General features: G+C 43.5%; 1 protein-coding gene across 2 annotated transcripts in view; it reads left to right on the top strand.

Annotated features, from left to right (window-relative positions):
- The window catches only part of ABCA12 (ATP binding cassette subfamily A member 12), a 107,359-nt gene that overhangs the window by 45,877 nt on the left and 49,206 nt on the right, over positions 1 to 12,276 (top strand). For both annotated transcript variants that reach the window (XM_085585491.1, XM_077785195.2), the window contains exons 10-17: positions 2,090 to 2,202; positions 3,259 to 3,355; positions 3,484 to 7,623; positions 8,232 to 8,347; positions 8,960 to 9,066; positions 10,516 to 10,769; positions 10,880 to 10,992; positions 11,461 to 11,585. In XM_085585491.1, coding sequence (XP_085441617.1) covers positions 2,090 to 2,202; positions 3,259 to 3,355; positions 3,484 to 7,623; positions 8,232 to 8,347; positions 8,960 to 9,066; positions 10,516 to 10,769; positions 10,880 to 10,992; positions 11,461 to 11,585 — 5,065 coding nt within the window. The remainder of the gene's footprint in view (positions 1 to 2,089; positions 2,203 to 3,258; positions 3,356 to 3,483; positions 7,624 to 8,231; positions 8,348 to 8,959; positions 9,067 to 10,515; positions 10,770 to 10,879; positions 10,993 to 11,460; positions 11,586 to 12,276) is intronic.

The raw sequence follows: 12,276 nt of genomic DNA, 5'->3' as shown, positions 1-12,276 counted from the left end.
GATAGTCCAGTTGTTGCAGTACATGGAGGACACCAAGAAACTGAGTGTCTTCAGACTGCTTTTTGTTTTTAGCTTGCATATATGAGCAGTTGTGTTAAGAAGCCAAAAGAAGTTGTAGAAGCTTTGCCACTTAGATTGCACCCAGGCTTAGAGGGACTCACTTTTGATCACTGGTGTGTTGCTGAGGCACTTAGAAACCTGTACATTTAATATCAAGGTAATTTTCCATGCTGCATTGTGAGACCCATGTGTAAGGATAATGTCCCTATCCTTAAAGGAGTCAGCAGCAGTGTGGCAAGAATTGTAATTTTATTCAGAAGCGTTTTGTTCATGCTGCTGTTTCAGTCACAGGATTATTACATTTGTTTGCTTTTTCTGGCTTGCAGAACCCAGCCTGAGAACCAGCCCTGTTGTAGTGCCCAGGGAGAATTAATATTTACTGTGCTGCTCTGCTTTGCTCTCCAGCTGCAGAGCTGGGGGAAGTTATCATAGGCACGACAAAGAGGCACATAGAATTTCATCACCAGAACTGTGCAGTGCTTTTATGCCTGGCATCTGGCACTGTAAATGCATGAGTAAAGAGTTATTGCAAAGAGATTGCACAAATAGTACTTTTAATGATGCTTACAATAGCACATCTTAGTGAGCCTGGCCACGTCTCTTACTCAGGCAGGACTGAACTGCTAAAGAAATGCTGTTCGGGGATTTGGTTGGTTTTTGTTGTTTTTTGTTGGTTTTTTTTTGTGGTAGAAATACGAAGGTATAGAAGAGAAGAACTTTTGCTCATTGTTGCATCTGTATGAACCAAGTCATAAACACCACCAGTGTGAAACAGTAACTTCCAAGTCATGAATCCTACAGAAAGTTTTGTGGCAAATTTTATTACTCACAAAAACCTGGTTTGCAGACTGATTTCACAAATGTTCCTGTTCGTTGCTCCAAGATAATTTTTCAGCTGAGCACGTAAGCTGAGCTTTTTCTCCACAGCCAAAGTCTGCAGAAACCCTGCAAGACTGAAATAAAAGGGCAGCAGCATCTCTTGTTTCCATGTTTGCTGCCTTCTGATATGCGTGATATGCATCCATTTTTGGCAAGCCTGTTTCTGCCTCCTCCTTGGCTCTGCCATTGCTCAGCTAAATTTGTCATTTATAACTGGGTTTCTTCCCCTCTAAGACTCTTACAAGCACATCTGCAGAATGAAAATGATGAGCACCAAGCCCACAAAACCTGCATGGAGACATTATGTTAAATTAGGAGAGAAGAGATTCCCAGTGCTCTGTTCTCAGTAGCAGCCTGTTCCCACAGATTAGTATGTATTTATTCATGCCACTGAGATCAGCCCAGCCAGGTTCTTTGTGTATCACCTGCAGAACTTGAGGCAGGTAAGAGAGAGATGGTGCATTTCAGTGACCCCACAGCTACAGTGAAGGCTGCTCTTTGTACAGGAGAAGAAAAAGGGACTAATAATCACAGTGAAGTTTTCAGTAACCTGCACACCTGAGCAGGTAGTCCTTTAAATTAGTTCCTCTGTGATATAATATGCCTGATTATCAGATTGTTCCTTCCTAAGACTGAAAGACATTCCTTGCTTCCCTGTCAGCCTAGCTATTACAGCATGAAAAAGGAAAGAAGAATTGGAAATGGCAACAGTTATTTGTGATTGCTTCTTCCTTCCACACATGTTTTCCCCCCTGGGATCCCTGCTCTCCCGGAGCCTTGTCTCCTTGGTTCTTGGAGTTTTTTAGGAGGAAATTCCCCTGCAGCAGTGAATCACATGGCTGGTGTGTCACCTGGGTGTTTTCTGAGACCTGCTGGCTGGATTTTAGTGCCCTGTAGATCTTACATAACTCTCTGAAAAAGTATACCTAATGAGTGCCACCTGTGTGTTTGTGCTAATACACCACCACGACTTTCCCATCAAAGCCCCTGGTGTTTGTATCTTGTGCATGATCAAACAAATCATTAAAAATAGGGATGAAGTCCTGTCTGTCCAACATTTTAAGAATGATAGGCTGTATTCCAGCTATTTCCTATTAAAGCACATAAACCTGTAACCACAATGTATTTTCTTTTTTCTCCTCTCCTTCAGTGTTGTGCTGGCAGCTCAGAATGTCTCTGCATCTCTTGTGGGTGATGATAGATTCAAAACTGTTCAGAATGAGGTTACAGATTCTCCACATTCCCTGAACTGCTTGGAGCAAGGTAAGACTCTTCCATTGAGTCATATCTCTGCTGAAAACCTGTGGTGTTGAGGAGAAGCAAACTGCAGGCTAATAAATAACCATACAGATTGCACACTGTTCAGGGTTCAGCATAATGGGTTCTTCCTTCAGCTTTTTACAGATGCAAATAAAATGCCTAATTTCAAATGGAAAGGTAAAAAGGCTTGAGTTTGTCAGTAGACAATGAATTAACATGAGTTTGCAGCCTCAGTGGAAATGGGGAGCAGTAATGTTTTACCTTGATTTGCTTTTTTTGGGGGGTGATGTCAAAATCTGCCTCTGGTCGTGGACTCTGTGTAACTCAGCTTGGTGCAGCAAGGCAGGGGCTGGGGCTGGGCTGCACAGTGAGCTGTTTACATCCAGATGAGCCATTCCTTCAAATCTCTATCCCTTCCAGCAGAGGTATCCCCCTCTAACTGGGGATCTGGGAACAGGCAAGGGGAAGGAACTAAATGTTACAAGGGGCAGATGGGGATTGCAGTCCCTTCTCTACTTGTTTTGTGGAGATTGTGGAAGTTGAGGTGGATAAAAAGAAAGATGAGGTGTGCAAGAAGAGAAGACATGGAAAATGGCTGTTGAGAGGATTGGACACATGGGGATATCAAAATGAGTGCAAATGACTGTGAGAGACATAAATGATGCTGCAGACAAAGCTTATGTGTGTGCAGTAAAAAAGCAACCCTTAATGAAGGAAAAGGTACCGTAATAAATACTTGGCCACCTTACTCTGCACTACTGACAGCAAAGTGATCCTAAAGCAGGAGACCTCTGTTAGCATCCAGATCCCAGGAACATTGAATTGTTCCTGAATTATTTCAGCACAGAAAGTCACTTCTAGGATGCCATCCTCACTTCCCTTGAAAGACCAGGAAGAGCTACACCCCAAAAGAACACTCAGATTTGTAACCAGGATATTGTGGCTTGTGGTAGGAGTCTAAATTCATATGTGAATCTGAATAGATTTGCCATTATAGCATTTCTCAGGTTCCAGAATTACGTGATCTTTACTAATATGCTCTTCACATTTTTATTGTAGATAAAGAAAGAAGTTGGGTGACCAGATCTATTTGTAATTCCTTTGCTCACTGGAAAGACAATCACACTTTAGTATCTGAATTGGAGGAAGTTCTAAGGTGAGACATTAGCTAAAGGGGTATTACTAACAGTGTAATTCAAATATATGATCTTTGCTCTAAATCACCTTACATTTCCACTTGCATTGATTTCATATTCACTAAAACACTTTTTTGTTCCCCTCCAGAAAAATAAAGTCACCAGAGATTGGTGGAAAGCACTCCAAGAGGTCCATTAATTCAGATGATTTAGAAGCCATACAAAACCATCTACATCGTTTAAAAGGCTTTGAGGAAAAAATGAATAGAAGTGAATTAAAAAGCTTAAATCTATTCAGAAATTTGAAGAATGAAACATTACAGAAATTGTATGCATTTCTTGAACTGGGAATGAATCCACATCATGATTATAAATTAAAGGAACCATATAATAAGGAAATAATTGATGAAATCTATAACATCACATCACTGCAATTACAGAGTGACTTTAATGGGACTTCCATTTTCAAGACAATGACCCAGTGGAAAGAAATTCAGAGGGCTTTAAAATTAGCTACAATGCTTTGGAATCCAGCTCTCCTAAGTAATTCCAATTTTAGTACGTTGAAAACTAAGGATGCTCTCAAAATGTTGTTCTCCACAAACATGCCATCACTTCTGGAAAGTCTCAGAGACGGTTTGAGTGGATTGCAAGAAATCCCATCTGTGTTTTCTGATGATCTGCTTGAGCCTGAGTCTTACAGAAACTTCCCAGAGAAGCTCCTAGCTCTTGAGAAGATGATTTTTAGAATGATAGGCACAAATGTAGGTTATCAGTACCTCCTGCTGCCTGTGTTTGAGCTGATGAGGGCCGTAGAAAAGTCCATGGGTGAGGCCTGGTGGGATGAGTTGAACATCTACTGGCACATCGGGGAGAAGCTGAGATCCATGAGGTGGAATAACACAGCCATCATCGCCTATGGGCAGTTTTTGGAGGTGTTAAACAGCCATTTGCAAAAGCTGAATAATAAATCAAGTGGTGTCTTCAGTGAAGAGTTGGATCAGCTGTCACAATTCATAACAGCTGTGTTTAAAGAGTTTGGGGAAAGCTCTGGAGTAGCCAATATCTCACAAGTCACTCAAGCCATCCAAAAGACACTGTACATCTTAAAAGACTTACAGCTGAATTATAATGTCAGTACATTAAAATCTATAGATCTTTTCTTTAATTTTAACAATAAAACCCTGGAGAGCTTGTCTGAACTTCTGAGAACAGGAATGAAAATCCTTCATTATACAAGTGCCAGGGAAGGTTCCAGTGATGACATAATTAACCCTATCTATAATTTAACACATCTTCTACTGCAAGAGTTCAGCCAGTCTCCCTCACAGCACAATACCTCACTACAGGCAAAAATTTGGGAGTTCTTGCGATTAGCCTTGGATCCTTTCCTTGAGCACAGCAGCAATGGCTATAGGACACTCCAGAACTGCTCCTTTGAAGAGCTGCTCAATGTAGGCCTTGAGGTGCTGTTTGAAAATGCCACTCTGTGGGAGTCCTCAGCCAGGAGCCCCTGCAAGCCCCTCTTGGATTCCTTGAGCGTGGAGGGTGGGACAGGGAGCAATGACACCTTTACCAGGGTGTTCCAGCTGGCCATGAGCAACCTGAAACTGTCCCCAGAGTTTGCTGCTGCCTACAACAGCAGCAGGGAAAGCTTTTTCAAGGAGCTGTCGTGCCTCACCCAAGCTCTGCGTTTGTCTCTGAGTTTCCTTTCCAAGTTAAACCTTGTCTCTGAGCTGGGAAACTCATGGCTCCAGGAGAAGGCGAGAGCTCTGAATGCAGCCACAGAGGGGCTGGTGCAGGGTGATGCCTCATGCCCCATCCCAGCCCAGGATGTGGGTGATGTGTCCCCATCCCAGCTTTTGAACATGCTCCTTTCTGCCCTGCTGAACGAAACAGCGCTGAGCTCCCTGAATTCCTCAGCCAGCTCAGCAGCCTGGGAAGGGCTGCCTGTGTTTTCCCACCTGTCACCACCTGCTTCCATGAGGAACAGCAGTCTCTACGAGCTGCTACAGGTGGGCAGAGCTGCTTCCAGCCAGCCTGAGTGGGGACACTTCTCCCGGCTGTGGCATGCCACTGGCAGCCTGCTGACCTCCAAATGGAGCCTAACAGAAGTGGGCGAATATGTGGAACTCCTGCAAATTATGAAGAAAGCTCTAATCCTCGTGGACTTTGGGGTAGCTCCTGGAAAAGCACTTATGCTTCAGATCTTTCATAATTCTACTGAAGCAATTGAATCCTCAGATCTGAGTGATTTGCATCATTCTTTAAAACTCTTTCTCAATTCAACTTCTGCCACAGACAGCACACTGGACTTGGAAAGAATACTTCAAGAAGTACTTCCTCTGTATGATGGGGGTGGTGAAGGACTGTTCTACTCTAATCCCTATGGAAAAGAAAATCAAGATGTTCTCACTATGGCTGCAGTGATTTGGAATGAGATTATTTTAAACAGGACTAATTTTAATACAGAGAATGCATGGGAGGTTATCAAAATGCTTGCACTCGATGCAATCTCTCTTGAAGACATTGCAAATTATCTCAGCACAAATGAAAACGTGTCATCATTATTTTCTGACTTCTTGTTGACTCCTGGAATGTCTGAGAATTTTGTGGAACATCTTCTGTCCCTTGAGCAGCTTCTTGGTGCCATGGCAAAGGTGAATACCAGTGATCATTATCTGCTGATCTCTTCTTTGTCTCAGCTAATGCAAATACTCCTTCATGGAAGGCAGGAAAATGAACTTGATGCTTTCTGGCACATTGCTGACAGTCTTCAGTCATTGAACTGGAATAGCACAGACAGTCACACTGCCCAGTCACTTCTAGACATGCTGCAAAATCTGCTAAATACAATGGAAAATTACTCCAGTCTTCCTTTCAGTAAGGAACTGAAGCAGGTGCTAAACTATGCATCTTCCATCTTTGATCTGTATGATGAAGATGATTCCAGGGGAAACAACATCTCCATGTACTTTAAGGCCATGCAGAGGGGTATCTTAACTTTGAAAGGTTTGCAGAAAAGGTATAACGTAAGTGAGCTTGAATCTCTCAGCCTGTTACTTGATTCTTACAGTAACTATACCCAGAGACTGATGGAAATGTGGGGAGCAGGAATGAAAGTTCTTCATGACACCAACTTAAACAAAACATTTGAGGAAAAAATGGACGTTGTCTACAATTTCTCACATTTGCTGCTGCAGGAGTTCAGCCAGTCTCCCTCACAGCACAATACCTCACTACAGGCAAAAATTTGGGAGTTCTTGCGATTAGCCTTGGATCCTTTCCTTGAGCACAGCAGCAATGGCTATAGGACACTCCAGAACTGCTCTTTTGTAGAGCTGCTCAATGTAGGCCTTGAGGTGCTGTTTGAAAATGCCACTCTGTGGGAGTCCTCAGCCAGGAGCCCCTGCAAGCCCCTCTTGGATTCCTTGGGCGTGGAGGGTGGGACAGGGAGCAATGACACCTTTACCAGGGTGTTCCAGCTGGCCATGAGCAACCTGAAACTGTCCCCAGAGTTTGCTGCTGCCTACAACAGCAGCAGGGAAAGCTTTTTCAAGGAGCTGTCGTGCCTCACCCAAGCTCTGCGTTTGTCTCTGAGTTTCCTTTCCAAGTTAAACCTTGTCTCCGAGCTGGGAAACTCGTGGCTCCAGGAGAAGGCGAGAGCTCTGAATGCAGCCACAGAGGGGCTGGTGCAGGGTGATGCCTCATGCCCCATCCCAGCCCAGGATGTGGGTGATGTGTCCCCATCCCAGCTTTTGAACATGCTCCTTTCTGCCCTGCTGAACGAAACAGCGCTGAGCTCCCTGAATTTCTCTGACAATGCAACAGGCTGGAATAACCTGACCACGCTCTCCAGCGTGGCACAGGATGAGCTCCACAACTTGCTGCAGAGGCTCCAGGGTGCCTTCAGCCTCACCAAAGGCAGTTACTACACAAGTGCCTGGGATGTGTTTAACAGCCTCCTCAGCACCAAAGGGAATCCAGCTGAAGGAGCTTCCCTTGCAAGGCTGATGGAAGCAGTGGCAAGTGACTCTGCCAGCGATCTGTCTGCTCTAGAAATCACAGAAGCCACCCTCTACATTCTCAATGGGCTGAACATCTCTGGCCTGCTAAACGAGTTCAATATAAGTTCCAGCTCAGCTTTTCTCTCCAACAAGACTAGTTTTAACAGTGTGATTGATTTTGTTGCTCATCACTTCACTGTCGTGGCAGAAACCCTTTACAACAAGACCCTGCCTTGGACTCTGAGTGACCACACACTGTCCCCAACCAACTTGATCACACAGTGAGTTTGGGCTTTGGGTATTGTAACTATTGATGGGTTTTGACCACCATTCTCATTCCAGCATGAGAAGTATGGAATTTTCTTCCAGTGGAACAACCTAAGCCTGCAATCACTGTAATTTAGGACACAATGTATAATCTGGGTTAAATTGAAGAAGAGCAAACTTCTCCTTGATCTGAAAGTCAGATTTACAGGAAATTTTGTGTGTTGGCATGTTTCAATGCACAGTGGAACAGAGTCCTGAAGGAGTGTCACCACCAGTGGTAGGCTCTTTGGAAAACCTTCCTTTGTGGTATGACTCTCTAATTTTTGATCCTCAGTCTCCCTTAGGTGTGCCTTTCCATCTATATAATGCATCCATCACATAGATGTGAACTTTTCAAGTGTGTTTTCTTATTTTGAGGTGAATGACAGCTTTGGGAAATAACAGCAAAAATAAGTGATGGAATAAAACTGGGGGGGGACCCACTTAGGAGAGATGGCTTTCATCTGGGATTCTTATTTACTCTGCTGAGGAACAGCATCCACAGCTGACAGGTCGCTCGCTAATATATACCTTGTTTTTTTTTGAAGGAGAAGCTGATTTAAATTCCCATCTTCTTTTTCAGATTTCTGTTTTTAGAATTTCAAAACACCATCTTGAAGGTGACAGCGAATAACAGCTATAACCCTTACCTGATGTGTTTAATAAATTCTGAGGAAGCTGAAGACAGGGAATTGACAGGTGATCATGATTTCATTAATGCTGAGGGGCCTCAGCTGGAATGTGTTTTGCCTAATGGTGGGAAGGAATGGTGCTACATGGTTTTATCTGCTGGCAATTAATTGGAGCTGTGAGATCTGTGGAAGCCAGACTGGGGTTTTGTTTATGTCATGTTGGGATTATGAGTTTCCATCCCAGTCTCTCCAGAAGGCACATCTCTTCTTTTTGGTGTGATGACATTCAGACAAAGCAATCTTAGAAATAGCAACATCTTTCCCTTCACAGCTTTATGTAGCTGTAATATGCCAGCAGTTATTTCTGAGAATTAACATTATATTTCACATAGATACTCATCATTTGTACTTATTGTAACACCTGAGAGGTTTTACCTGTGCACCTATTACCAGGATGGGGTGGATTTCACTAGGAACGGAGCATCTACTTGAACTCAATCCCTTATAACCCAGATTACAATTTAGGCCTTGCTCTGTGATTTCAGAGGTCCTCAGCTTTGGGAGTTTGTTGGAAAATAGCAGTACTCAGTTGGCCTCAGAATAAAAGTGTGCATATTCCCATCTGTGAAGTTTTTGGCATTTTTGTCTGGATTAACTATTGTTTTTTTCCCCTGCACAGAAAACATCACACTGCTTTTGAAGCAAACTCATCTGAAAAAGAACTCTTTTATGCAAAATAATACCTCTGAGAAACATTCATCCATACCAGAGCTCTTGAAGCTAAAAGTGAGTCTGCTTAAAATGGTTACTTGAAGGACATCCCACAGTGATACATGAATGCAATGACAGTCTTGAAAAACAGTATATGGAAAAAAGTTTTCTTAAGAGAACAGCTGATAAAAACTAGGACTGAAACTCTGTGTTCTGCCTACTGCCTATATTTGAAGGCCGTCTGTAAACTGGGTTGAGGAACTTGTTCTTTTATCTGTCCCTATGGGTGTACACCCATTTTTCAGAGAAGGTAGAGGTGTTCCTGTCCTCCCATGTGCTGGATAGGATGGCTCTGTTTTCTACCAGCTGTCCCAGAAGGATGAGCCCTGCAGAGATGGCCAGTGGCAGCGTATTCCTCAGTGCACCATTAGTTTTAAAATTCAGTATATTGAGACTTCCTGAAGCGCCTTACAGAGCTGAGATCATTCTAGGATGCCTCAGCTTCACTTGAGGAGGAGGTAGGGAGGAGTTCTCTGAGGCACAGATAGGGATTAGATACCTCTGCCCTGCTGAAAATCCGTGGAACTGTGCACTCCTAATTGGCAGTTAGCAGCATGACTAACTGGGTTACTGCTGTGCCTAAGGAGCTGCACCAGCACCAGCGTGGCTGGAGTCAAGTCCCCGCATGCTCCTCTACCCCCAGATGTCTCACAACAGCAGAATGGCTTCTGAGATTAAGCATCAGTATTGATTCATGGAGTTCCCTCACCAGCTTTGGGTTTGGCAATGCCTCATTTGAATAAAATGCTTCTTAGCCCATGCATTCATGACTGCACTAATAGCATGCATGCACTTTAGTCTATTGCTCCATATGAGAAATAGCATTTAAAAGTCCTTTTAAAAAATACAGCAGTATGCAATGTTGTTGCTGTGTAATATATCTGTAACAATAATATGATGAGCCTCAGTGTGACAGGTACTTAAGGGCATGAAGCTGAAAATAATTCTTCCCATAAGAGCCTGATAATGTAAATAATGATGTCAGACAAGAGGAAAGCCCATAATAGCAAAGGACTATAATTTTACATGGGTCGGCAGATGGGGAAGCTCTGAATTCTGGCCAAGTCCCTTTCCTGTGCTACAGTAGATGACCAGGTGTTAGCTGAAAGGCTAAACCTGTTGTGCAAGGTAGATTTATTTGGTCTCTAAGAAGATTAATTAGTAAACAGGTAAGTCAAATGGAGTATTGCTGTCTAACTGTGTTGGGCAGGGGAAATGACATGTTAAGGTTTGCAAGGTTTATTAGATCCAGCCAGGTCTGCCAGAAGTTCACACCATGATTGTCACAAGCTGTTCTACTGGAGACCTTTTGAATGAACTAAATATATATATATATTTAAAAATCCTAGTCGTAAGGAGAGACAGAAAGGGACAGCTAGACTCTTTAAAGCTTGCCTTTTATAATTCTATCATCTCACTGATGTTTGTGCATTTGTCTTCCTTTTTTCAAAATGTGTTTTGAAGATCTCTCACCTCCAGGATCTGACAGCACTTCTGTGTGACTATGAGAGCTTTAAGTCCATCCAGCAGCTCTGCCACCTCCCTGAGGTTCCCTTTGGGGAGCTGTGTGAGCAAGGCCAGACTCAGGAGCAGCTCCTCCATGCTGCTGAGCTGAGCAGCCAGCTTGTGACCAACATGCTAAGTCACAGGAGGATCTTCCAGGAACTCCAAAATGTACTCATTGGGGATGCCACAAACATCCAGGCACAGCTGAAGTGGTGAGGCTCTCCCTCTGAGCTAGACTATTTTAGTATTCTGTTTATGAAATGACTTCTTGCCTCCTTTTTGTATTCTCAGTTTTGTTTGTTGTTTTGTTTTTCCAATTCAGGCTTCAAGAAAATGTACCAGAAATTGCTTTCTTTCAAGAGATTCCTCAGTATATGGCTACTTTGAATTCCATGTTGAACATCACTGAGAGTTTAACAAACTTGAGCAAGCAAGGTACTCTTCTGTATTTTCTTTACAATGTTGGTAAACTTCACCACTGATACCACACTTTCTGCTGGAAATCCCAGAATTGCCTAGCTGCCCGGTAGAATTGGTATTAATGAAATAACCATACACCATGACCTTGGGGTCCTGTATCTGGGGTACTTCTAGAGCCTGCTCAAGACCACTTGGTGCTTTCTTGGTAAAGAAAGCAAAGTGTTTTCTTTACAAAGAAAGCACCAAGTCTTTCCATCTGAGCAAATTTTGCTGTCCTGAGATATCCTGATAACTTTAGCCCACAAACCAGACTGTAAAGCATAGGAACTAATGACTGTATGTTCCAAGTTTTTTTGGACTTTTTTCTTATCAGCAGTAAGGTACCACACTCCCATACTTCACATAAAGTCTTCTCCATGTGCTTGATTTGTTGTGTGTCTGGAGAAAGCTGTAATATCAATTGTTCTTTGATTGTTATTCCAGAAAAGTTGAGGGATGTGTTTAAAAATGTGGATCAGCTCAAAGAGGACCTCAGAAACACAACAGGAATGTCCACAGCCAGCATTGACGCTCTTCTGGAAGCATCTTTCCCAGAAAACAGCAGTCAGGTAAGTTTGCTATTATCCCTTTGGGAGGTCTTGTTGTTTTCTACTGCTTGGACCATTAAAACTATAATTTGTTACTGAATGCAGCTGAGCAGGTCACTGGGTGTGTGACAGCACAGATGACCCCACAGCAGAGCATGCTGTGGACTGGGGTAGCCACCAGGAATGCAGTAGGAGTATCACTGGTGTAAGCCCAGCCATTGGAGACTGGGAGCCATATGATCCCTTTGGCTGTCACCAGGTCAGCCAGGCACTGCCTGGAGCAGGGCACAACTCTCTGGGACACAGTAATGGGGGCTGAGCAGGGTCTTCAGTTGGTCCTGGACACTGAGAAGTTGTCCCAGTCCAGGTGAAAAAGTACATTTATAACCACAATGTGTGAGAGCAGTCAGGGTCCAAAAATACCCTCCCAAAATGAGTGATGAGCTTTCCTTCCTCAGCCTTCTGCTCCTGCAAGCAGAGCTCCAGATGCTTTTCCCCTTCCCAGCCATCTTGTCTGGACTGGGCCCCAAGGAGCATGCTCTTTTCCAAACTTCACATGCATCAGTCAATGAGAAATTGAAGCCACAAAAGCTTTTACTACTGTGCAAGCTGGGTAGTAAAACACAGTCCTTAGGATTTGTCCCTGGGAGCAGGAGTAATGGGCAGGCATTTTCTGGTTCTTGGGTGGTTGAAATATGACACTGTGGAAAGA

This window comes from Lonchura striata, chromosome 7 (genome assembly GCF_050655825.1).
Source record: "Lonchura striata isolate lonStrDom1 chromosome 7, ASM5065582v1, whole genome shotgun sequence".
NCBI classification, from domain to species: Eukaryota; Metazoa; Chordata; class Aves; order Passeriformes; family Estrildidae; genus Lonchura; species Lonchura striata.
This window is presented reverse-complemented; position numbering and strand designations above follow the sequence as displayed.